The 24997-nt window shown below is 41.1% G+C and overlaps 1 protein-coding gene across 2 annotated transcripts; it reads left to right on the top strand.

Annotated features, from left to right (window-relative positions):
• Positions 1 to 1817: 1817 nt before the first annotated feature.
• On the top strand, positions 1818 to 24086 carry DUPD1 (dual specificity phosphatase and pro isomerase domain containing 1). Of its 2 annotated transcripts, none has more exons than XM_008924315.2 (4): positions 1818 to 1940; positions 8761 to 8974; positions 18628 to 18848; positions 23789 to 24086. In XM_008924315.2, the coding sequence occupies exons 2-4, from the start codon at positions 8790 to 8792 to the stop codon at positions 24034 to 24036; spliced, it is 654 nt and encodes a 217-aa protein (XP_008922563.2). In that variant the 5' UTR covers positions 1818 to 1940; positions 8761 to 8789; the 3' UTR covers positions 24037 to 24086. The 2 variants fall into 2 exon arrangements, with proteins under 2 accessions (XP_008922563.2, XP_017924484.1); XM_018068995.1 differs by lacking the exon at positions 1818 to 1940 and adding an exon at positions 7928 to 8030.
• Positions 24087 to 24997: the final 911 nt, after the last annotated feature.

The following is a 24997-nucleotide window of genomic DNA, read 5'->3' on the forward strand; positions in this document are numbered from 1 at the left end:
CTCACCAGCACTGCTGGTCTGCTGTATCAACTTACTCATATTCCCCCATACTGGGTCACCTGCAGGGATAAAAAAGCAACCACTGCTAGTTTCTATTATATGGGGTCTGTATTTCCTTCTCCGCAAAGTTTCTCTGTTATCAGTAAAGAATTAATTTGCACAACAACCTTACAAGGTAACTTAGAAGGCACAGCAGGTTTCTAACATCTAAGCTCTTTCTCATTTTAAGAGCAACTATCTGAATAATTGGCAGGGAGGAGCTTGGCTGCTCTGTAATACAGAAACTTGGCTAGAGTGATGCTGTTTGCATGAAACAGCAGCAGATCTAATGCCCAGAACTTGAACTGAAACTGTTTGTTATTACTTCACATCTGTACTGCAGTATTAGCCACAGGCCAAGACCAAGTCTGGCCCTGGTCCTTCTGAGATGAACTTTTATGTTTTAAACACACAGGGGATGACAAAGGTGATTGAAAGAATTCGAAGCAATGTTAAAAATAACTGATATGGTCAGGAATTTGTGTCCCACTGAAAATTAATGGCACCTACTGTGTGATTTGGATGCTTTGAAAAAAAGCACTTGGGCAACCTGAAACTTTGGTCAGGCACAGAAGACTGTTTCTGTTATTGCAAGAAATGAAAAAAGTTCCACAGTAGGTTTTCATCAACAGTTGGTTGCTTTTTGCAGGTACTGTGGTGAGAATAGAGAGCACTGTGAGCCAGAAAGATAGGCAAGCAGTTCAGGCAGGTCTGCTCAGAGAGATCACTTCCAGGACGGTCATCTCAACAGAAGGAAAGCAGGTCCAGAGACCAATGGGCTACTTCTCAGTATCACGTGCTTGCCCTGACTGGTCTCTTTGCCTCCTTTCCCCACTCCCAGGCACAAGGTCATGGATCTGAAGAATTTCCCTTGAGAAATATCAATACCCATGTGACAGCTGGATCTTATGTCATTGCAAGCCTAGCTCCAGCAGCACCAAAATCTCATTACTCCTAATGTTGTTGACTGAGTTGGCAGCTCTGAGGCAGGGTTTGCTGCAGAACAAATGCCCAGGCAGAGGATATTGTGTACCAGCTGCTCACATGTGATCACCAATCCCTCCAGCAAACAGCCCTGTAGGCCAGGAAAGTCACCACTCCTTCAATGGACAAAGTGTTGGAGTGGAAGAGGTGTGGCTCTGACACCAAGGAACCCAGATTTGATCTTTGATGAATCTGGCTGTGACTTACCAGAGAAAGTTTTAGGCTTTCTTCAATTGGAAGGCATGGAGCTTTTCGGGGAACCTCTTTAGGGAAGTAGAGAAATTTTCAAAGGTTGGAGAGTGTACCTCTGCCTTTTTTTGGCAAGCTATGCTCTTGTCACCAGAACTGAGCAGGGCTGAGCACCACATTGCTTTCTCAGCAGAGAAAGGCATTTCACAAGTCAGATGGATACCAGGAGTGTCGGCACTGAAGAAAACCAAGACAGTAGGTAAGGGAAGATGGCTTTCTGGCTGTGCACCAAGGGCCTTGCCAGGATGCCACCTTCCCTATTGCCCATTTTTGTGCCAGTGCCAAATCACTTGTGCACAGCATGACAGGAAACAGCAGTGCAATGCTCCTCACCCACGTGCAGCAGTAAACATAGCATCAGGCTTGACAAGGGGACAAGATAAAGGATGAGTTCTGTTTCATTACAGTCAACATGTAGGCATCATATTATCTCAGTCATACCAAGACTAGGTAACTAAATTGCCAGGTCTAATGTTTCAGGTCACATCGGGGAATAGTTTTACCAGCAGATATAAAGATCGTCATTTGGAGGGGGTAGCACTCAAGGTCAGAGTCAGCAAATCCTCCTCTAAAAATAGACTCTAGTTGCAAAGCTAGTAAGGTTTCTTTTGTCGTTCTGCTGCGCTTCACAGGACCCGCTTACCTACAGCACCCACCTAAGCTTACAGGTAAGACTAAGCAATATACCTTTTCTGCTGTACTTCTTGTGCTCCTTTTCTTCCTTTTATAACCTAGTTTAGTAAACCGGGGAGAGGATTGAGAGCTTTGCAAGGCAACTATTAATTTCATAAACTTGTTGCAGAGAAAAAAAAAGTTTAAAACTATCACAGCATCAGAAATGCTCTGAAGGTATAATTTATAATTTTAGAAAACCAAATTTGTCATGTTACAGGAATCACTTTAAAAATTAGATAATTAGATGTCAAAAGGGTATTTATTTTAGAGATAATTACAATTTAAAAGTTAGGAATAAAAATGCAATTTAAGATTTGTAACATCTGTCCCAGAATATTTTGCCTATTCTTCAATAATTACTCCATCCTCCAGTCAAATCTAACTTTTCCAATTGAATTGCAATTCTCTCAAATGATGGTGTGTCTTAAGTTTCTTTGGGCACTCTCACAATATTTAATGAAATCTCAGCTTAATCTGTTTTAAATTAACCAGTCCAGTCAACAATAAAGAATGAGGGCAAAAATAAGTTTTTTAAGTCATCAGTGGCTTAGAAATTCATTGAAATAACTGGTTAGTTTTGAATATTCACAGCAGGAGGGTCTGGGAAATAATTGCACAGAGGCTATGATTCTTCTGGTTTTAAGCTGTTTAAAGACAAATGCATTGGATGAACTATTTTACAGTCCTTGAATGCTTTAAGCACAAGAATGCAGGGGTAAAATAAAGGAACTGAAGTAAATGAATTTTGGTGAAGACTAGAACAGGAAGAGGGAACACAGGACTGTGTTATTCTTTGGCTAAGTATACTGCAGGTACCTGGGGAATTCCAGTTTTAGAATTCGCTTAATTCTTTTAGAGAAAAAATTTTTTGAAGGACTTCTCCTCTGTCCCAAGAAGTATTTGGAAAAGATTAATATTTTCATCCTCGTACAAGGAAGGGGGGGGGGAAATAACCAAAAACAAGTCAAAAACACACCCAAGGAACCTTTGCAGCACCACAGCTCTTTGCAGTACCCTGGGGTGCAGCAAGTGTAAGGTTACACAGGAAAGCACACAGCTCTCTCCATGGCTGCTGCCAGCCTCTGGAGTCTTAAGCAAAACATCACGGGCATGGCATATAAGGGAGCACCATTTTAAATTCATTTAGTTAAATCATCTGACAAAGCAAGCCTGTGTTACTGCAGCTGACCAGCTCTCAGCTCGACTGATGTACTTTGAGTCACAAAAAGCTTAGAAACCAAAGCACTGTTTACCCTCCTCCCAAGTGCAAACACTGCACTCCAGACAGCATGTGCATTGGCTTCTGCAAGAACTTTCCAGTTTATAAAACAGTCCTCTGCTTAGTCATACTCAAAAAGGGTAGGCACTTTTTCACCCTGAAGGGAGGTATGTGTCTGGCACGTGGGCTGGGAATGGAAGAACAGAACATTTCTTAAAAATTCAAGAACTTGCTCAGTGAAGATCCTTCTTCACTATTTCTGAAGACCCTCAGTCATTAGATCTGACTTTTGTCTGCCTTCAGCACTGTGCAAGTGCTTACCTGGAGACAGATTACAAAGAAGACTCAAGCTGTTTTCATATTTTTTTGAAAGTATAGAAGAACTGGTATTCTCCATCCTTATCTTCTCTCAGGTATTTCCCTCTTGTACATACTTGTTACAGACACTGTATCTCCATGAAGGTCTTATCTAAGGTAGTTATTAAACTGAAAGGAGGAAGTAAATAAAAATAAAAACATTATTTTTGCCGTTGTCTGGAAGGCAAGAAGGTCTCAGTTTTGAGTGGTTGGAAAATAGACATTTCAGTGGTGTTGAATTCTACCTGATAAATAAAAACATTCAAATAAGTCAGCTCTCCATGCAACATCAGAAAAAAATGGGAATCAATTCTTAGTAACAAGCTCTTCAAGCTCAAAAATAATTTCTCAATCAAAATTACAGAGTTGTTTTTCCCACTTTTTTGTTCTTCTGTCAAATTTAGCATTCATGGCAGTAGATGAACTATTTCGGGCCCTGGACTTGAGGGTCAAACCACCGATTAATTTCAAGGGCACCATGTTTATCTCCCCCTGCACTGATGCAGGTGTAAAGTCTAATGGATATGTCATTACTTCTGTAGGCTCCTCATGAAAGGCTCAGAGCTGACAGATAGTCTGCTTTCATTATTTTCTTTCCCTCCCTTGGCATCTTGGAAAAAAACTCCCAGAGATACCACAGCTTCCACTCCTTTCTCAGAGCTGACATGAGGAAAGAGGTAGGAAGCAAAATCTGAAAGCATCAAAACAGGAATTAGATTCAAATCTGCCTCCACATTTACAAACAGGTTATATATTTAGGTGTTTGCTAAATGTTGAAAACCTTCACTTCCCAGCTAAACCAGATAAATTTGTCATTGCTGGTGTTTTCAAGGAGAAGTAGCTTTTAGATAACTGTGACTACAAAACCAAGCCTGGTACACTTGTGCACACCAAATTAAATTTAATAAAGTCAGTATCAAAAGCCCCACTAGCAGGTGATTGATGTCATATGGGCTGGGAGAACTTCCAATAGCAGGAAACATGGGTGGCAAAGAATTTCAACTATTCTGTAATATAAATATGGACTGAAGTGGGCATTAAGTCAAGGAAGCTCCATGCCCCTATGACAGGCAAGATAGAACAGCTCATACATCTGAAGGGAAGAGTGAGGAAAACTGTCCTCTGTCTCTGTTTTTCCTCCAACTTTTTACTTGTTTAGCCTCTATCATAGCATATTTTTTACCAATGCCACTGGGCTCTGACCTCATTGAAGATCAGGAGCTTCAGGCACACAAATACAGCCACAAGTTGGCAGCCAGAGTACATATGCTTGGGACAACAGCAGTGATGGAGAAACCCCCTGGGTCAGGGAGGGGTGCAGAAAAGAAAGGGAGAGGGTATTTAGGCCCTTGCAGAGGATAAGGGCAAATGCAATCCTTGTCTGTGCATGTCTGCTTTTTTCCTTTTCTTTTTAAGTCTCTACAGCTGACTTGGATCTTAACTCCCAGTCATAAATCTTGCCGAATTGTTTGGCATCTTTATACACAGCACTAGGGCTTGCATAGTACGTTGAGCCAAAGATATTAAGAAACACAGTATTTTGTTAGGTAGCTAATGACTTGTAGCTTTCAGTCTCAAAGTACTCAGAAACTTCCACTACATGTGGAAAACCAGCACTAGAAATGTACACACCATCACTGAAGCTCTGACATTCACCTCTAGACATTAAGCTCAGTTTTTCTCCCCCATCTGTGGAATTACCAAACTGTAGAGCTCATGCCTGACATTCCTAAAAGCATTAAGTAACCCCCTACAAATTTTGTGGTGGGGTTGCACATCTCTCCTGTTGAACAAATTTGAAAGTGGGGACTACATTCTGTGACTTCACAGGGCTTTACTGGAAATTTTGGGTTAATTTGAATAGTTTAAGAGACTCCAAACATGGTGCAGAAGGGAAATCTTTCACTGCCATATTACTGCTTCAGACACTAGACTGTGTTCATGCTCTGAATTAAACAGCAGATAGACTGGCAGATTTTCCTTTTTCCCTCCCTTGCACTTTCTTTCCTCCCTCCTTGTTTTGTTAAAAATAAAATTAAAAAAGCTAAAGAGCTGCATAAGAAATTCCATCTGGCAGCTGTAGAGTGGATAGTGAACATAAAGAAGAGATTCCTTTGCTGTGCCTAATGCATGCTGCTTATCCAAATTAGCCACACAATTACTTCTATCAATGCAAAACTAGTTTAATGTTTTTTTTTTCTAGTGCACAGCACTTGAGAACGACTTAAAATGCAGTGTAATTTGCCACAGTGTATGTCCTGAAGTGGCTCACTAATGAAAAGAGGATTAACTCTCCATTATTCTGAATTACCATTTTGTGAAATCACTAACAATATTTTCATTTATATACATATAACCCAAGGGGGAGAAATATTTCAGCCATCCAAGTGATTAACAAATAAAATTTATTAGATAACATGCACTTTGGTCTTATTTATGAAGAGAAAAATTAGGGTATAAAAATGCAGATGACTGAATTTTTATCATCCTTGTTCTGATAACACACTTAAGCCCATGACAGCGCTGGCAGCTCAGCGTTCCTTGCACACACTGGATTGAGCGGCAGAGCCCGCAGGATGTCGGGCTCAGCAGGTCAAATCTCACAGGCTTGAGCATCTGCAGGGCCCCACTGAGGTGGCCCCAGCCCTTGGCTCCTGACCAGCACCACAGGGTGGGAGTGAGAAGGTCTCAGCAGCTCACACAGCCTGGCCTTGGCATAGCCCAGCAAGGCAGGAGAGAAGCCGTGGTTTGGGCACAGGGAAAGAGTGGGATGAGCCACAGATTGCCCTGCCTCACTGGAAGGGAGCTTCTGGTACCAAGCTGGTACAGGGAAGCTGCACTGGTACATCATTCAGCCTGCACTAACTCATCTATAATGCAAAGTATTTTAGCCCAAATGAAGCACCACAGGGGGTGGGAGCCTGCTCCAACAAGCCTGTGCAGAGGTAACCCTGCAATCTGTCTGCCATCTGACTGCAATGGGTGAACACTCTGTAAGGGATGGTCTCCCTGCCCCAGAGGTCTGCAACAGAAATCTGAGCTTCCTCTGCCTGGGCTCATGCTGAACAGTCGTCCCTTATACCCACAACAGCATTAAGGATACCCACCCCAAAAAAATCCAGTCTACTTTTCACTTTTTTTTTCTTAGAGGGCTGGCCTAGGGAATAGTCTTCTCTCAGCTCTGTTTGGTGTACAGAGAATAACCACTAAGATATGAAGTTAGACATCTTTGATTCCTGGAAAAACACAAGCCCTTCTGTCCTTCTGCCACAACCAAACGTTTCGTGGCAACTAATGCCAGAGTTCAAATAGCAAACCAGTCCCTTTCCCCCCCTTTCCCCTCCTGTTATTTAAACTCTGTTACTTCTTACTTAGTCTAGAGTCAAATCTGAAATACATGTTTTATTAGAGGAATTTCAACTGATGTTTTCCTGTGCTCTAACTCAATTTAAAAATCCCCGCAGCAGATAACATTGGCAAGGCATAAAAGAACACAGTGTACTTGAAAGTTCAGGGAGCATATGGCTTCCCAGGACAGACAGAAACAAGTATTTCTCAGCAGTGGTCTAACTTTCAGAGTGCTACCCAAGCTTCCAACTGCGCTGGTGTTACAGTACCACAAACGATCATCTGCAGATGTAATCGCCCTGTTCCAAGGTGTAACAAATCAATACACTGTGGCAACCAACTGTGACTACTGATTACACTGCTTTCTCTTCTTCCCTTCCTTTCCTCCTCTCCCGTTTCATGGAGCCATGAATAAAAGTAGTCAGTCCTTCAGCATCAAAGCAACAGCCTCTCAGTTAAGATAATTCCTCAGTAGACAAACAGCAGTTCTTATCAAGTTCTAGATAACATCCTAATCACTCCCAAAGTCAGACTGCATTAGATTTGTATCTCTGATAGTCTAACAATATCTACAGATAATAATAAGTCTGCATGTAGAATTAGCATAATTCTGGAATGGTAAGGGAAAAGGCTGTCCTGGGGCATGGCTGCTGGGGCAGAGAGATGGGATTTGAAGCTACGCCACAGGCACACAAGACTAAGCCCAAGGTAAGTTTGCTAGAAGCTGGAATTCTCAGAGCCCTTTACAAATCTCAACAGAGGACCACTTAGCTAAACATCATCATCATGTTTTAGGAAGCTTGTCTAAACCACAGATCCCCTTGCCAGTGAAAGCAAGCCAATTTTTGAACAAAGGTGTACACTTTGCCAAACAAAAACTGACTCCACAATCTTGCACAGCTTTGGAGTAGGAAAACAGGAATCATTTGGTTTTTTCAAGTTTTGCAGAGAAACAGAACATGACAAGCACAAAAGAGCCCAAACTGAACTAACAAACCCCATGGGTACATGGGATGTCAGTGAAATATGGTCATCCTGCTTTCAGGAGAACTCTACAATAGCTGCATGAAGGCATTAGCCAGATTTTTGGAATTAAAAGGACACAAACAGCCAACACAAAAAAATTTTGGGAGCCACTACAGGATTTGTTGCCTGCAAGGTAGGTGAATTTTTGGCAGGTTGTACTTCCTCACTTCGTAAGATCAAGCCCAACTCCACATCTTCTTATTAGGAGTCTCCTACAGAACCCCAAGGTTCAACCTGTCCCTTCAAGAGAATAAGAGACATGAGCAACTGCTCCCCTGAGACATCAGGGAGTCCCAGTAGGAAAAACAAGACAGAGCCCACACATACAGAGATGACAGGAAAGTTTTCAGCTGGCAATATAGGAAACAGAAGAGTAGAAGAGAGTAGAACAGGTATAACCAACATTCACCTGAATACACATTTCATCTCCCTGCACTGCTGAAAATCACAAAAAGGATAAGGCTTTAGAAAATTCTTAATTAATGACTAAAAAAAATAATTAAATTTCCTCCACTCAGTTCCCCAGGTGCTTTAGACCCCAGCTCTTAGACCTACCAAATTCTTACCAGTGGATTTTCCAGGAAACAAATTCCCAGTGGAGACTGAACTTCAGTAATCACAAACCTTTGGCTTTTGTTCCGATTGCTGGTGAGCTCCTCTAACAACATATTCCTTGCTTAGTTTGGGGGGGGGCAGAACTCCAGGTGCCAGTCTGTGATTGCCACAGAGCAGGGTCATCCATCTCATACAAAGTGCAGCCCAGTCTCACCTGGGCAGGGCTGTTCCCAGTGTCCCACAGCTGGAGCAGAAGTCACTTGCTTTGTGCTTCCTCAGGTTAATGATCTGCTTTGGTTGCATTCCAGTTTCTTGCACATCCCAAGAGCACTACTCCATGGATAAAATGTCATCAGGAAGTTGGAATGCTGGGAAGAAAAACGCATACACAGCAATCAAAGTAAATCCTGAAGAGGACTACTGTACCCCAGGGGCATTTGACCTGGAACGACTCCTCTGGAAGGGATGCCCAAAGTACACTCACGTCAATGAAGTCTGGCCCAACCTCTACATAGGAGATGAGTAAGTGTACACAGTACATCTGCTCTACATAGGAGATGACTACACTGTAGTGTAGCTGTACACAGCTCACCAACAGAGCAAGGTGTTTTGAACTACTGACAGATGCCAGTGTTCAACAGAGCAATCAGAGCCTGGCATGGCCCTTACTGTTATAGGCACACAGTGTCTGCTGCTGCTACAAAAAAGCACAGGTTAAGTGTGGCTGGGTCTGCTGTTAAAGGCAGAGTGACAGGACTGGTTGTGGCACCACTGTAGGCTGCAAAAGTTGAAGCTCATTGTGATCTATTTTTAAATGGTTCGTATCAAGGAGTGATTTGTCATTAACCTCTGAATGAAAGTTATTCCACAATTAGCACAGCCTAAATGTGTTGGATCACACCTTAGGTTAGTTTAGGCCTAAAATGTAATTCTTGAAAAGTGACAAAAGAGACAGCTCACCCTGCAGTGGTATTTCTGAATTTCCAAGGTTGTGTTTGTGTACATGGAACACTGTGCATTTCCAAATTGCTCAAGTGATTAAAAAAAACAGAACCCTGTGGAAGGCAAAGCTGCAGAGATGTGTCTCACTAATCAGATCAAATGTGATGTGGAAAAAAACCCACAAAACAGACTTAGTTCTGCCGAGCACAGGACTAAACTAGAATTAGCCTATTCCAACAAGCAGAGATGACTGCTGCAGCAGGGAGATGTGCCATCAGAAAATCCCCAACCCAAACCCTGAGCAGAGCAAGAGAGTTTTCCTTACCCCTTAGGCATTATTGGTCCAATTCCCACTTTTCTCTACACTCTGCACTAACATGACATTTATTTTACACCATCACTGAAAGGCACAAGTAGGAGCCCCACTGGCTCCAAAGTTCTCAATAATTTTTTAAAAGGTTCTAAAATTCATCTGTTGCCAGCTTATAAAAGAGGAAAGATATACAGCTTTGAGAGTTACAAGACTCCTAATATCATCCACCAATTACTTCTGTGGCGCCAGAGGCAACAGAAAGACACAGGAGTTCTGGGCTTGGACCAAGCCAGGGCTCCCACTTTTAGATGTGGGGGTGGGAGTGTGTGTGTGTGGTGTGGGATAAAACAATTAAGTCACAGGAACAGCCTGGCCAAATGATTCAGGAACACAAGAAAAGGAGGTCTAATTTTCCTTTCCACATCCTACCCTGCCCCTCTTTTAGATATTTCTAACTCAAATTCACTATAAAGAACAGCCTCTTCTGGCACTTATTTCCTACTTTCTTGTTCAGAATCACCAGCAGAATTATTCTGAATGAAGCTGTTAAAAGAATTTCCCTCTTATCTCTGTGATGAAGCTATAGCTGTGCCCTCTGAACAAAGGGATTTAACAAGACAAGCAGTCAGTCTCTTAAGCACAGGACACTGAGCCTTTCCTGCAATCTTTCCTGTAGCAGTGGTTTGTTACACCTTGCAATTCAGTAAATGCTAGGAGGTGCTACTCTGAATACAGCACACACCTGGCACTTTGCATTAACTAACAAGAGGAACACAAACACAAGCTTCTTGAGAGGTACTTGGAGCTACACTCAGGCTGGGCAGCATATTTCTGCAGGGGACTGGTCTTACATCAGGAGGAAAACCAGTGGTGCTCCAAGGGGAAACAGGTCTCAGACATGACAAGATAAAAGAATGAGAAAACCAGTGGAGAAGGAAAAACAAGTGAGGAGCAGGTGGGGGGTGAACAGAAATAAAACTTTACCAGAAAATGCGACTCCCTAAAAGAGAATGACTATTGCCAGCCAGGTAAGGACAAACTTGACATGGGAGGGAATCTGAGACAAGAACTGGTCTGCAGGAAGGATGCAGCCTTTCATTACCGAAACTAAAATTTGATTTGAAACAGGCAAAGTCCAGAGACTTCCATAACTTTCCTCAGCCAGTTCCACATCTTACTTCTGACCAACAGCTTACCCCTTCAGTGTGGCAGGGCTTTTTGTATTGTTTTATTTTAAGACCTAGCTGTAGCACTGGTGGCCAAAGAGCTGCCATGGAGACACTAACAGATGTTGGGTGCATTTGCATCTTTAGCCATGCTAAATTAAGGTTGATCTTGAAAGAATTTAGTGGAACTCATCAACAAAATCAAGGGAACACGCATGCAAAGTTTATCTTCAGAGCCTTCACATCTGTGCTTTATTCCTGCCTCCTGCATTCACAAGGTTAACAGGACTTGTGACTGCTTATGGAAATGCTAATTAATTACCCTGACTAGTAACCACGTCTTCCTTCTAATGCAATACAGGCTATCAGGGAGCCCTGTGAGGCCACTCAATCCTTTTGTTACAAGACTTTGCTGCAGATGTTGCCCAGAGGCAATGAAATCTCCATGAGCCTGTCAGACCCAGAATAATCAAAGCCTCAAAATATAACATGCTGTGTTCAGCTCCAATTGAAATTTTCCTCCAGCAAGTTCCAAGGACTTTTAAAGACCAGACACTGGAACTTGTATGAGACAGCCCAGTGATAGGAATAAAACACTTTGCCAAGATTTGATTCAACTGTTACCAGGATTAGTGCTTGCATGTATCCTCCTCACATCTAGAAGCCTTCTAAAGGGATAGAAAGCAGCTTTGTCTTGCTTTTATCTTTCACTGGTCACCTGCTTACTTCTACAGGCAGTTTTACTGGCTAATCCCAAACCTGCTTGTTCCACCCCAATCACCTGGAAAATCTCTGCCAATTACACATCTTGTAGTTTCTTCTTGCAGCTCTTCAGTGATGGCCTTATTACCTGCAATGATGTTAAGGGTTCCACATTTCTGAAGTTCAAAACTTGTCTTTCAGTTGAAAAGGTCCCCCAAGAATCTGTTTTCCTCTTAACTGTCCACTAGGTCTCATTAGGATTTAAGGTCTGATCACAGTTTCAGTTCTTCCTGTGTTCTCAAACTACTCCCAGAGGAAAAGAAGTCTTCTGGAGTCTAATTCTCTACAAGTATGAAAAATAATTTTCTGGATATGCAGCTGAACTGAGGTTGCACTTCATGGTCTGTGCTTGTCCCAGACTCATGGTCTTGAGAACAAATACAGGAAAGGTTTAACAAGACACACAAGTAACTCAAAACTACAAACTGGAGTGCATGATAATTAAGATAACTAACTAAACACTAAATACATGCTTAGCTAAAACTCATTCTATCCTCTTACCCTTCTGCAGAAAAACAGTACAGTATGGCTTTTTCCAAGTGACTAAGTAGAAAGACAATTTGCATTAACCTAGAAGGAAGCAGACTGTACTCACTCAGGGTAGAAAAGTTACTTCCTACCATTTAGCATTATCAACCCCTAGCACCTACACCAGTATTAATCATATAAAGAGAGAAGTGTATGCAGATTTAGATCATAACAACACTCTTGAGGACATAGTTTCAACTCTGTTAATATGAGAATCTGCCAATTGTAACAGCAGTTTAACAATCCAGAAAATCAGATCTGTAACACTGGACCATAAACCTCAAAGCTCCAATGGTTTCCAAGACAAGTAACACTTTCCCACAAAACATCTCTGTCTGTAGGTGATTTCTAACACTTGATGAGTGACTGAAGTCAAGACCAGGGAACTGACTAACTACAACACATGTGCCTGGAGCCTTTGCAGAAAGCTATTTCCTATATCTAGGTTGTATCACTTACAAAAACTACATCCACCATTTTGGGCTTTAGGAAAATGAACTACTAAATCTTTCTCTACCACATATTCTGAAGATCCTGTTCAGTATTTTCAGTGGTACCTAAAAATTCTTCTAATTCACACTGAACAGGAGGTATCCACAGAAACGGAGCAACACCTCGGAAGGAAAAGGGGATACAATGCTGTGCTATCTCTAGACTCCCTTAGTGCTGGAGTTACCAAAGAAAATTGGGTCAGTATTATTGGAAATTCTCAACATCTCTCCTCAGGAGGGAGAACTGCCAGATTTTCTTCAGAAAGTGTCAATATTGCCTATATTCAGGAAGCTTCTTTCTGACACTGACCATCTGGTAAATTATCATCCTGCATCGAGCCTTCCTTCAATGTTTAAGAAAATGGAAAAGTTTGAGAGAGACAATTCCTCTCCTAGTAACATGTTGCCTCAGATTTCCCTGTGTTTTGTCAATCTGGGTCACGACAATCTGTGGCTTTAACAGTCTACACTGAAACATCATTGCATTGCACAACCTTGGCATGAAGATTAAGAGGCTTGGCTCTACATAAAGTTTACAAGCATACCACTCATCTGGTTGACCAGTACCAGCTGTAAGGTGCTGACTTACCTGTGGAAGGAGTTGCTCTGCCCATACCCTCATCAGGTATTTTGGAGGATTACTGCCCTTCCTTCAGATGCACTTGTGTTTTCACCATGAGCTGCCTTCTCTTCCCTTTGTTAGTTGCTTTTAACATACTTAATACTTCATGTGGAGGTGCAGGCTGCAGTGTCTGTAAGTTGTTTTCCCCTCTCTTCCAACTCCATTGGTTCGGGCAACTTTCTGATGAAAGCAGCTGGGACTAAAGCTTGTTATGACAGTATTTTTGGAAAGAGAGAGCAGGGATTTGGTACACTGGAGACAGCAACCTGAAAGAAAGCATTTCTTTCCTGTTATAACTACTTACACTGTTGCTTCCAGAAGAAGGCAGAGTTTGCTGCAGCACTTGCTATTAATCCTATGAACCTTAGCCTTAAAACTGACACCAGGCACAGGTAAAGCCTTGGACAAGCCCTTTACTTGCCCTTGCACAACCCAAGAGATGTAACCATCTGAAAATGGATGACACTTTTGTTTGGGTCAGTTTTCCCTCTTGGTGAGTTTGTTAGTATCAATATATCCCTATGTAAAACTGATTTTATCTCAAATTTTCACCATTTAGGTGGCATTCCCACATCAAAGTACTCCCCCTTACCTCCAAACTTTAAAAACATGTTTATGAGTCCATCTGCCCCACAGTAAATGCAGGGTCTGATTCAGCAAAGCACTGAGCTTTTGCTTAACACAGAGGAAAGGACTTCTGGGTATGCTTAACTTTTAGCATAAGTTTATGTGCTCCAAACTGAAGAGCTCTTACATGGGACCAATCTGCCCAGTTCATCTCTTACTAAACTGAATTATACTGAAATTTTCACCATTATCTCCCAGTGGCACACTTCACCTTCCTTGCATAGGAACACATTCAAGACAGATACTGGAAACCCCAGCTGCGCCATGTAAAAGGAAATCAAGTGCTAATTGCACGGATAGTGGAGATATACAAAAGGAAAACAATTGTAAGAGCAGTCAAATGCTTATGACTTCACCTACACTGGCATTTGTAGCAAACTCTTCTTTAAAATGGCTACTTAAAATTCAACCATAATCACAAAAATGGAAGTATTAATTGCAATTTAATAGGACACAGCAGCACCCAAGGAGGGGAAAAGAAGAATATTGTTAGCTTGACTATTACATTCTGGTAGTGAGCCAAGTACAAGGAAAAAAAAAATCTGTGCCATTTCTAGTTGAAAGTGAATTAGAAACAAAGTTATAAATCCTACAATAAAGCGTGTGAATCTTATACCCCTGAATGATCCTAAGCTATTAGTAACCTCAACCAATTGGATATTTTCAAGTATTTATGCTTGATTTATTCCTCCCTTTCCCCTAAAATACTGATCTCTCAGGCATGGTAAAAACTGCAAGGAAGACCAAAAGCATTCCCCTCTCCTTGGGGTGTAACCAGAACAATCATGCATGATGAAACACAAAACCCCCGTAGGCTCTGATTACAGTGGGCAGACAGAGGGATGCTTTCACAGTGGCATCTACACTACAGATTCAGCTGAAGTTGGAAAGCAAGCCAGTCCTTCACTCAAAGCCAGAGCTCACCGATGGCCAAACCCAGTGCAAGCAGACATGTCGAGGGGCACAGTAACATTTCTATTTACAGGCACATAGGTCCCCTCTGTGAGGGCTTAACAGACTGCTTCTTGCTCTCTGTTAACTGGCAATCAACAGATTGCAGACCCAGAACGACCTCAAGTTTAACTGCCTATATTATGGCAGAGCCTCAGCACAGGTCATCTCTGCCTGGTAATATTTAAGATCAAAGTACAAAGTGAAAACATGGCTGATGGGAGTTGAAAAGGAGACAAACTTGACCCGGTATGAAAAGTGGTAGTCCAGCTGGGCTCTTTGCTTAGTTTTTGGGGACAGATTTTACAAGGAAAAGAAAGAAAAAAAGAGGAAAAATTTTCAAACAGTAGCGAGCTCTTCTATGAAAATATGATTATCCAGTGCAAGACTGGGGGGATGGTGAGAAAGAAGAAAGAGGATAAAGTGCTTTCTAATCTCTGTATTAGGTTTAAAACTAAACATTTCTGCTCTTCAAAAAGACTAAGTGTCACTTCAGCTTTCTTCAAAAGATGCAGATTCTAAAGCCCAAGGCAAGCACCTCTTGCAGTCCAATGAACCCTATTTTCTATTACACAACAACTGTTTCTTCATATGTCTACACAACATTATAGGTTAGAAACCTTAGGAAAAGCTTTTCATAGAAAAAATTGTCCAGGATGTCTTCTGTAAGGAAGGTGCTTGACATTCTCTTCACAGATTGCATGCAATAGCTCAGCCTGCAGATGCACTAGCTACAGAGCCACAGGGCCCATACTGACCCTGCTCCATATAGACAGGGCAAGTATTTCAGGTCTTTGTTCAACTAACAGGTTCTACAACACCTACACACAGTTTGAGTGATAGCTATTCCAGTGAAAATGTGAAGAACTTAACAGATTTGAGTGCTCAACACTGAGCATTCATTTTCTTGAAGTTTTTCAGATTAGCAATGTCAGTAGAAAGAAGAAAATGTGTATCTATATAATAAAGAAAACAATTTCATTGGGCAAGGTTCCATTCACTCTAAAGGGTATTGCTGAATCAGTTTGCATATCAAGCACAATTAAAAAGCAGATGACATTTTAAAATCAGCCTATCCCAAGCATTGAGGAGAACAGCATAAATTCTTCAGTGTCAAAGACAGAGGAGTAGAAAACCTCCTAACTATTTCCTTGGTATACTTGCAATTTGCTTTAAAAAAAAAATTATTTCAGAGAAATTGACTTAGTTACATTTGAGCATTTACAACGGGTTTTTTGCAACAGCATTCAAGGTTGATTCACTGCTGCTTTGGATTCCATTTCTAGCCCAAGTCATGAGAAACAGAGGGAATTAAGAGAGTGTATATACAATGTGTATATTCCTAAACTCCAACAGGTCAAGGGCAAAAGAACAGCTAATGCATTTGTGGTGCAAAACCAACACCAAACTGCCTTGCCTTTGATGAAATAAAAAGGCGAAGCATTAAGTTCATCATGGGCCCCAAATTCACAGAACACAGCTACAGGCAAGACTAGGAGGTGGAAGGGGAAGTTCTCAGGAGCTTGGCCAGGCTGAGATGACTGCTTATGCAAGCTACTGAAAGACAGTATCCCTTCTTTTTCTGAATAGCTATTGGAACAGAGGCCACCAAACACTGAAAAATGAGATCCTAAGTCACAGAACACGATTAAGTGTGACCGTCAGAAATAAATGCATTAGTTGTACCCACTGTGTCAAAAGGTAATCTCCAATCAAGGAAACAGGAAAATTTGATTTCATATAAATACGAGTGCCAAATGTTAATGATTGTCATGCAACCTACTGTTTGACGATGTCCTTGCTCAGAAAAACTTGATCATTTAATTCAAATGCTATTTATTAGCCCGAGCAATGCCTGCAGAGGCCAAAGCCTGGTAGTACTTACAGTCCATCAAAAACTTCATTTTTCTACTGATCCTAGCTACTCCACAGTCCTACTTACTACTCAGCATGTAGGTCTCCACTTGCAGGAGTTCTAGTTGAGCACAGATGTCTGACCTGAAGCCATCAGCCTCACACAGTTTGTTGGATACACGCTTTGGGCCAAGTCTGGTGAATGAAGAACATATTTCAACACCAGGGAGACAAAACAAAAGTTGACTTGAAAGCAGGTACATCAAAATAAAGAGTAGTAGTTATTCACTACAACCTTACTCTTTAGCCAGGACATTTAACTTGGACATTTAATTTTAAATACTGTCCATAGCCCAATACAAGGGGAAGGAGTGGGCACATTATTTAACGTGAGGTGAAGGTGACAAGGTACAGCACTGGCAGCAAGATGCTGCTGCTTCTCTGTCCTCCAAAGTCTACTGAGCTTATTATGTAGGCATCACTACATTAACTGGAGCTATTTACTTTTTCCATGATTTTATAGGTGACTTATGAAATTATTTCCTAGCAAAAATACAACTAATGTCAAGACATTATAATTCCTGACCAGTAAGGAAAGGAATTTCTGCATGTCTACTCAGAACAGCCAATTATCATGAGCTTAATTTACATAAGAGCAAGCACAGGTAAAACCTTCAGTATCCATATCCATTAAATGTTCTAATCACTAGGTCCTTAACTGCTCAAAGAGGGTTTTTGACTTAGAGGCTGGAAAGGCAGTGAATTTCAAGCTATTCTGGGCTATCATGGCTAGAATTATGAAAAAACAGGTAGCCCAGCACAATATCCTGTGTGACAGCAGCTGCATTTACACATGGAAACGTTGAGGAAACATTCCTGGAGAAAGGTACTTTTGGTTGGAAAAAGCTGCTGCACATCATTCAGTACTTATGTGAAAATATATTAATGGAATAAAGCCTATGTTTTGTTTTTTTTTTTGTAAAAAGCTTAATAGTTTTCCTAGGCACTAATGAAACTTGACAGCTTTTTCAGAACAAAACTTCTCAAAACTAAAAGCTTTCTGTAATGGAACAGAAAAAGTTTTACATGCCTGTCCACAAACTCTGTATTTTTTGAGGAATTTCATCCTTCTGGCAAGCACTTAGCATGGGTATTGAGCATACAAAAATCTAGGATTTCCTCTCCTATCTGACTTCCCTTGTCCAAGGAAAGAGAGGACAAGAACATATGAGAACATTTGGTCAAGCTACTAATATATGACTTTCAGCTTCCTCTGAAAGCTAATATCCAATTTCCATATTCAGTTCTTTTTGCTTTAGACCTCTGGTTTGACCAAACATGACAGTAAAATGTTCACAGAGGGGTGGGTTTTTTAACATTTTGTTTATTTATTTTTTAAAGAAATGGAGAAACACTCAGTAACTTGTTTTGGGGAAGAACTTCTTTTTGAATACCAGATGATTTTACTACTCACATATTACTGACTTTTTTATTAGTTCTGCAATACCAATTGATGGGACAGAAGGGGAAAACAGCATTCGTGGGTGCTGTTTCAAGTTCTGCCACTTGATTTGCTTTTATGACTTTAAATAATTCATTCTATTTCTTTTTCTAGCTCAGGTTTCTTCTTGTAAAAGATGGATAGAAGCCAGTACTGCCTACATTACAAAGGCAACAGGAAAATAAATTAATTTTCAACATGCTCTAAGGACCTGGGAGATATAGTTATGAACTCCAGAAAGATTATTCACTCCAAATGGCAGTATCTTAAGATTCTTAAAAATGGTAAATGATGCCTTATTACAGCATTATCATTTACATCTTTAACATTTAGAATATGCCAAATCAGAGGTTTTCTTATTTTCTAGCTTGATGAATAAGAAGCTTCTTGACTTACATGACAGCTCTTGTTTTAACAGAAAAACTGCATTAGATCGCTACAGCCTGGAGAAGGAGGGATTCACCCACATCCTCAACGCAGCCCATGGCCAGCGGAACGTGGATACAGGACCAGAGTATTATCACAACATGGCTGTGGAGTACCATGGAGTGGAAGCAGATGATCTCCCCACTTTCAACCTCAGCCAATTCTTTTATTCAGCTTCTAAATTCATTGATAATGCGCTTCAGGATGAAAGAAGTAAGGAGGGTGCTGAAAATGGTTAAAAACAGTTCAACATTTACTCCAATTAAAAGCATAGTTCCACAGCATTTAACCTTGTAGGAACGAAACAAGTCCAATACAGGTTAACAGAAAATACAAAGCTAATAGTAGGGAATCAGCTTAAGACAAGGTAGTGATGTGATTAGGACCTTTCTCACTAATAATAGCCCAAGAGCCCCTTACCAAGCACTTCGATAAAAGTCCTCATCACAGGTGTCCTGTCTGATAAAGACTTTTTGTTGTTGTTTTGACTCTGTCATAAACACATCAGAGACAACTGGGCATTGCATGGGTGCCACAAATTAGCTGTTTTTTCTTCAAATTATCCTTATTAACATAGGTTTAATGAATATTAGTTGCGTAGCAGCGGGAGTAGGACACAAGTGCTCCCAGAGATTCCATGCTGTCACTCCACAGCTTCATGCTCTACAGCATTAGATTCACTCTATAAACATAGAAACCTTCCTACCTGACCATCAGATCTACCCCAACCTATAACATTTATCTCTCCGCCTTCTTCCAAGCAGCAGGGAACCAAAACAGCTCTGACAGCAGTAATCTAGAAACATTTCATTAAAGTCTTTGTAATTTCTCAGCTTGATTACTACAATTCATTATTTGCTGATCTCCAGCAGTGTTCTATCAGAAAGCTTTACACTGATGTGAAGTGCTACAGCTAGGCCTCATACTGACTTTCAATATTACTCCTACTCCTTCCCCCCTCATACTTGTTAAAAAAAAATAAATCTCTACAGGATATTTTGCCAGAAACCAGTTGAGAAACTTAAGACTTTCCTGCTGACATATAGAGACCTTAATATCAGAGGGTCAGATATCAAGTTTCTAGCCTTGTGTCAGCTTCTGTTCTTGCCTGTTTAGCTCAGCTGTAGGCAGCTACTACCTGACTTGCTTCCAGTAGCCAGCCAGGCCTTTACAATTCTACCCTTTCAGCAAGTACAGTCCACAGCAACAGTCCCTTCCCTTGTTCTGGAGAAAATCTTGAAAGCAGATCAGTTTTAAAAATCAAAGTCCTAATAGCAAGAGAAACTGCTCCAGGAGCTTACTTGCTTGTGAAGAAATGTACCTGGCATTTCAAAAAGTACGTCTGAAGCACTGCCTTTGGAAAGGAGTGGATAACTAACACTCACCCGTGTCTAGCCATGGCTGGAGGCCAGAGGTCAGAATCAGACTGGAGTAGCTGGAATAAGAAATGCAGACTTTCTCATTCCCACCACCCTCCTGTTCCTGTAAGACCTTTGTCTGCTGTACTGAGGTAGAGAAACAAGCACAAGGGAAGCAGCAAAGGCTAGGAAAAAACCCTTGCATTCCAATAAATATTGTGGCAGGAAAGGACGAGGTGGTGCGGGGGAGTATTAACCTTTTTGTTTCAAAATCACATCAAAGTCCAGGAAGTTCTGAGACAGTATCAAGCACCAGTCCAGCACTGAAACATGAAACCAAAGCCAAAAATGACTGAATGAACTACAAAACAAAAAAAGTAGGTACTACCAACTGCAATAATTTCTGTAGCTGTGCAGTGCCTGTCACATTCACAGGGCTTTTAAACAAGATAGAGAGCTAAGATCTATTCTGATGGAGACCAATAAAATAAAGAACTACTGTAATACTCATGAAGAAAAAGAGGAAGTTCCTAACTTTATCAGGAGGGAAAAGCACACTACATGTATGCACATCTTATCCCAGCCAAAGACCCTCATAAAGACACTATGCATGGTCCAGGGAGACACTGAGGTTTAAAAGCATGACAATGGCTTTCCAATAAACATTTACAGAACAGAATGACTCCAGAAGCTAGACTGAAGAGTGGACTGATGCCTCTCAGAGAGAAAAGAGTAGAGGCAACTACTGCTCTCCTCCAAGAACATAATTGCACAATTTGTGGATGCACATCTAGTGTAGAAAGGTGTTTTGCATTTCAAGTGCCTAATGAACAGGCTTATTTGTGTGCACCTTCCTGACTGACAGAGCATCCAGACTCCTAAACAGGATTTTATACTAAGTACTTATCTCCAGTGGTAATGACATGGGACTCCAGCATGTAGTGTTAAATACTTCTGACCAGTAACAACACTACACTGCTTTGCTGCTTTGTATTAGAACTGAGCAAATGTAGAGAGGGAAAAGGGGGGAAAGACATAAGTTTCAACTTATGTGACCAGAATGTATGTATTAATGACCTATGTTTTTTTACTTCAGCTGTATTACACTGTTTGATATGTGACCTTCAGCCAGCCAAGCGATCAAATTAATTGAATAGATGCCTGCATAAAATTATTTTTGCTGGGAAGGTGCTCAACAGCCAATGTTATTGAAACTAGTTGTCATTCAAATGAAGAAGGCTCTTTCTGCAACAGACCAGAAAGCTTGGTAATTTGGATGCTGGCAAAACAGTCCTAATGCACTAATTCTGACTTAACATTCAAGATCTTTATGATGGTAAAGAAATTCCTTGATCAGAGCAGTATTTGCAGAGTTTAAGCATGGGCTGCTCGACTTAAGAACAGTTATAAATTTTACAGGCAAACTGTAATGGTTCACAATTATGCATGCTGTCATTCAGCTGTGCATAAAGCTTTCCCAAAACATGCAATTCAGACCATAGGACAGATTAAAATTTTTATCAGTGAGGCCTCACTAACATGAAAGGAAGACATTATTTTAAGAGGCTTTTAGGTTCCCTATTATGCTACAGATTTAGTACTTATTCCTTTGCAATTTTAGTTCCTCAAGATGTAGAAGGGAATGGCACTTTCACTCCATGTGAAAATGTCACAGGAAAAATACATTAAAGACATAGACAAAAAAAAAAAAACAAAGTGAGAAGAAACATATGAGACAAAGACCCCAGGCATTTGACCAAAGACACCTCAATATTCATGGCTCCATCTTTGCTGCATCAAGAGAGATAAATTTTCAAGAAACACAAATCCAAGTCAAGTGAACAGAATAGTGACCTGTCACCACTCAGCAGACCTCTACCTCTATGCACTGATACTGGATATTCAGGCACTCCTTGAAGGATATAAGTGGTCAGGATCTGCAAAAGCAGACTCCTTTCTGAGGAAAGAAAGTTCAGAGTGGTCTTTGCGCTAGAATGAAAAAAACTACAAAACAGTACAGAAGAGATGTGGCTCTGCAGAAAGAAGAGTACCAGTGTTTTGCTGTAACAGGCAGTCAGATCTTGACTATTCACACACAGCAAACAATAGACTTCTCTTCAAACCAGCAGACAGTTCAGAAAATTATACAGCCCTTTTTTGCCTTTGTTAACAATATAAACCCACGTTTTCTCCTAGATCCCCTGCATTTGCCACCCACACAAAGCAAAGCATTCCTTGTCCTATCATGTATTTTATCACCTCAACAGCAACCCATTTACAAGGTGGGAAGCTCTAAAGAGAAGCAGTGAAGGGTTGAACAAATGAGTTTTCATCCATTTTAAATATTTGCAGTAATAATAGAATGGATTATAATTTTCCAGGAGAGGAAGAGGCACTTTTAGTTATCAGAAGGACTGGAATTTTGCCAAGATGCCTCTAAGACTATCTGCTGGGATTAGGATGCAGACTGTAACCATTAATCCTCTAGTGTTGGCAGTTCTTGATGCATCCATTACACAGCAATGCTCCTTGTGCCAAGACATCCTCTTGTGCCTGGAAGTAAAGGAGTTAATCAGCAAGAGTCATGGCTTTGCACCCAACACTTCTCACTAGGCACAGCTCACAAAGATAAACTATTATTGGCCCTGATACTGTTGGGGTTTTTTTTCTGCTGTGGCAATTGCTTAGCAGGGTGTTAAAGAGAATGCTCCAGATCTACTTCCTTCAGCAGTTCAACCCTTTGTGAGACCCCCTCAAGGGCTTTGAATCATTTTTGGAAATCTTTTGAAGTGTTTCAAAACCTGTCAATCAGACCTTAACCACTTACTGTTTTCTTTCTCCACGTCCCACAGACACTGCAAACATGGAAGTTTCCACTTTGACTTACCACCTTGCTAGTATCCAAAGCCAAGGACTCTCTGCCTCTGGAAGCCTCAAGTTAAACCAGGCAATGTCACAAAGCTAAATCTAAATCTCAAGCCACATTTATCCAGAGATGAAAACTATTGGCAAAGACACTGCATTCACAGGATACAAGACAGGCTCCTACTGCAAGGAGATGAGCATATTAGAACACTCAGAGAGGTGATGGTGGGTGGTGGTGGTGAAATATTACTTTCACTAAACACAACAGGGTGACTAGCCAGAGATTTCTACAGAAGCATTTCTACAGTGTAAGAGGTGGTTTCTTTCCACCCCCTGGTTATATGCCTATGGCCTTTCTTATCCTCTGCCCTCAAAAACGGGCATAAAGTGATGCAATCTAGATCTCAAAGCACATCACTGTCAGAACAACAAAACAAATTCAAGTTTGGTTACTTTGTGTCTAGCTAAGTAGAACTGAGAAAGGCACCCCACATGCATCCCATTTATCCTCATGGAAGGAGGGTATGATAGCATACCAAATCCTCCCACACCCTTGTGCTTTGTTCATTATTCCCAAACACAGAATTACATGCACACTGTTTGTGAGGCATGTAAGACTGGGCTGCAGTAGAGGTTGCTATGTTACTTAATGCAAGGCTGTAGCCCCTAGACCTTCTCTGTAAGCTTTGTTCACAAATAAAAAGATACTTGGTTTAAAATTAAATGGATCATCTCTACTGTAGATGCTGTTCAGTTACTACAGTAAGGTTTACAGCCTCAGATTCCCTACATGTGAAAAGACAGGCCTTACAAATTGCTGGTAAGGATATTCAAACCATCAAACAGAGCAGGGGCACTAAAGAAACCTTCACTGTCAAAGAAAAGGATTACCCAGTGCCACCTCTGCATCTTTTCTCTTTGTTCCCACAGACAAGGTCCTGGTTCACTGTGCCATGGGTCGCAGCCGCTCAGCCACACTGGTCTTGGCTTACCTGATGATTTACAAGAACATGACAGTGGTGGATGCCATTGAGCAAGTGTCAAGACACCGGTGCATCTTGCCAAACCGGGGCTTCCTGAAGCAGCTGAGAGAACTGGACATAGCGCTGGCACTGCAGAGGAGGAACAGCAAAAACAGCCTACCCCCTGACGGCGAGCAGAACAGCACCACCATCTAGTATTGCTCCTGGCAGGGCTGTGCTGCTGGAAAAGAAACTCCGTAGAAGGAGGGGAGGGGAAGGTGTAGTTAATTACACAGTCACAAGGATCATTTGTTATTTGCTGGAAAAAAACAAAGTCATTTCAAACGCTGTCAAGATGAGAAAGAAGGGAGGCCAAATTTAAAACCCATCGTCTTAGAAAGTTCCAACCTTAGCAGAATTCTTTGTTACATCAACAAATACATTTCTCTCTCTCTTTGTGCTTTTACAGCACAAAAAATTAAAACTCTCCTCTAGCTGAGTACCCCCAAAATCCTGATCCTAACCCAAGGACACTGCCTTTAAACAAGTGCAGTTAGGCACTCCTGAAGAAATTTAGCAAGAAAAAAAATAACTGTTTAGTCCAGAGTCCTGAAGGATTTCACAGGAGTTTGCCTTTTTGTGTTGTTTCCTGCCATCTCCATGTCTTCTTTCAGAGCAATAATCTACAGCAGCATAGTGTTTAAAGAGTCTCCACAGGAGGATCAACTACTCAGTCTTCACGATGTACTTTGCAGCACACCACGCAAACTAGAAACAAAGCAACACCCTTGACAAGGTCAAATGCATAAGCAGCTACAACAGACAACAATTTAAGGAGATACATACACATGACATTTTAGGAGTTTCAGTTTTAACTTGCTTAACTTGTCCTAAATCCTTCAATTACCTACATTTTATAAGGTTCTATCTATACATAAAGAAGTGCCTTTACATTGTTATGAGGAAGTTCAGTGCTGAACATGTGGAGCCCTAATATAGCCCCTAAATATCTATGGATTATAACCAGTTCTAATGAGGTTTTAGAAAAGGCATGAGACACCGATGAAGCCTTTAAAAAATACCAGTGACCTGACTACCCTGGAAAAAGCTGCTGCTGTGCTTCCAGACACTGTTTATACTTATCACTACCACATGTTTCCTCCTATCTCAGCTTTAG

Source organism: Manacus vitellinus, unplaced genomic scaffold, assembly GCF_001715985.3.
Source record: "Manacus vitellinus isolate BGI_N305 unplaced genomic scaffold, ASM171598v3 scaffold_15_pilon, whole genome shotgun sequence".
NCBI classification, from domain to species: Eukaryota; Metazoa; Chordata; class Aves; order Passeriformes; family Pipridae; genus Manacus; species Manacus vitellinus.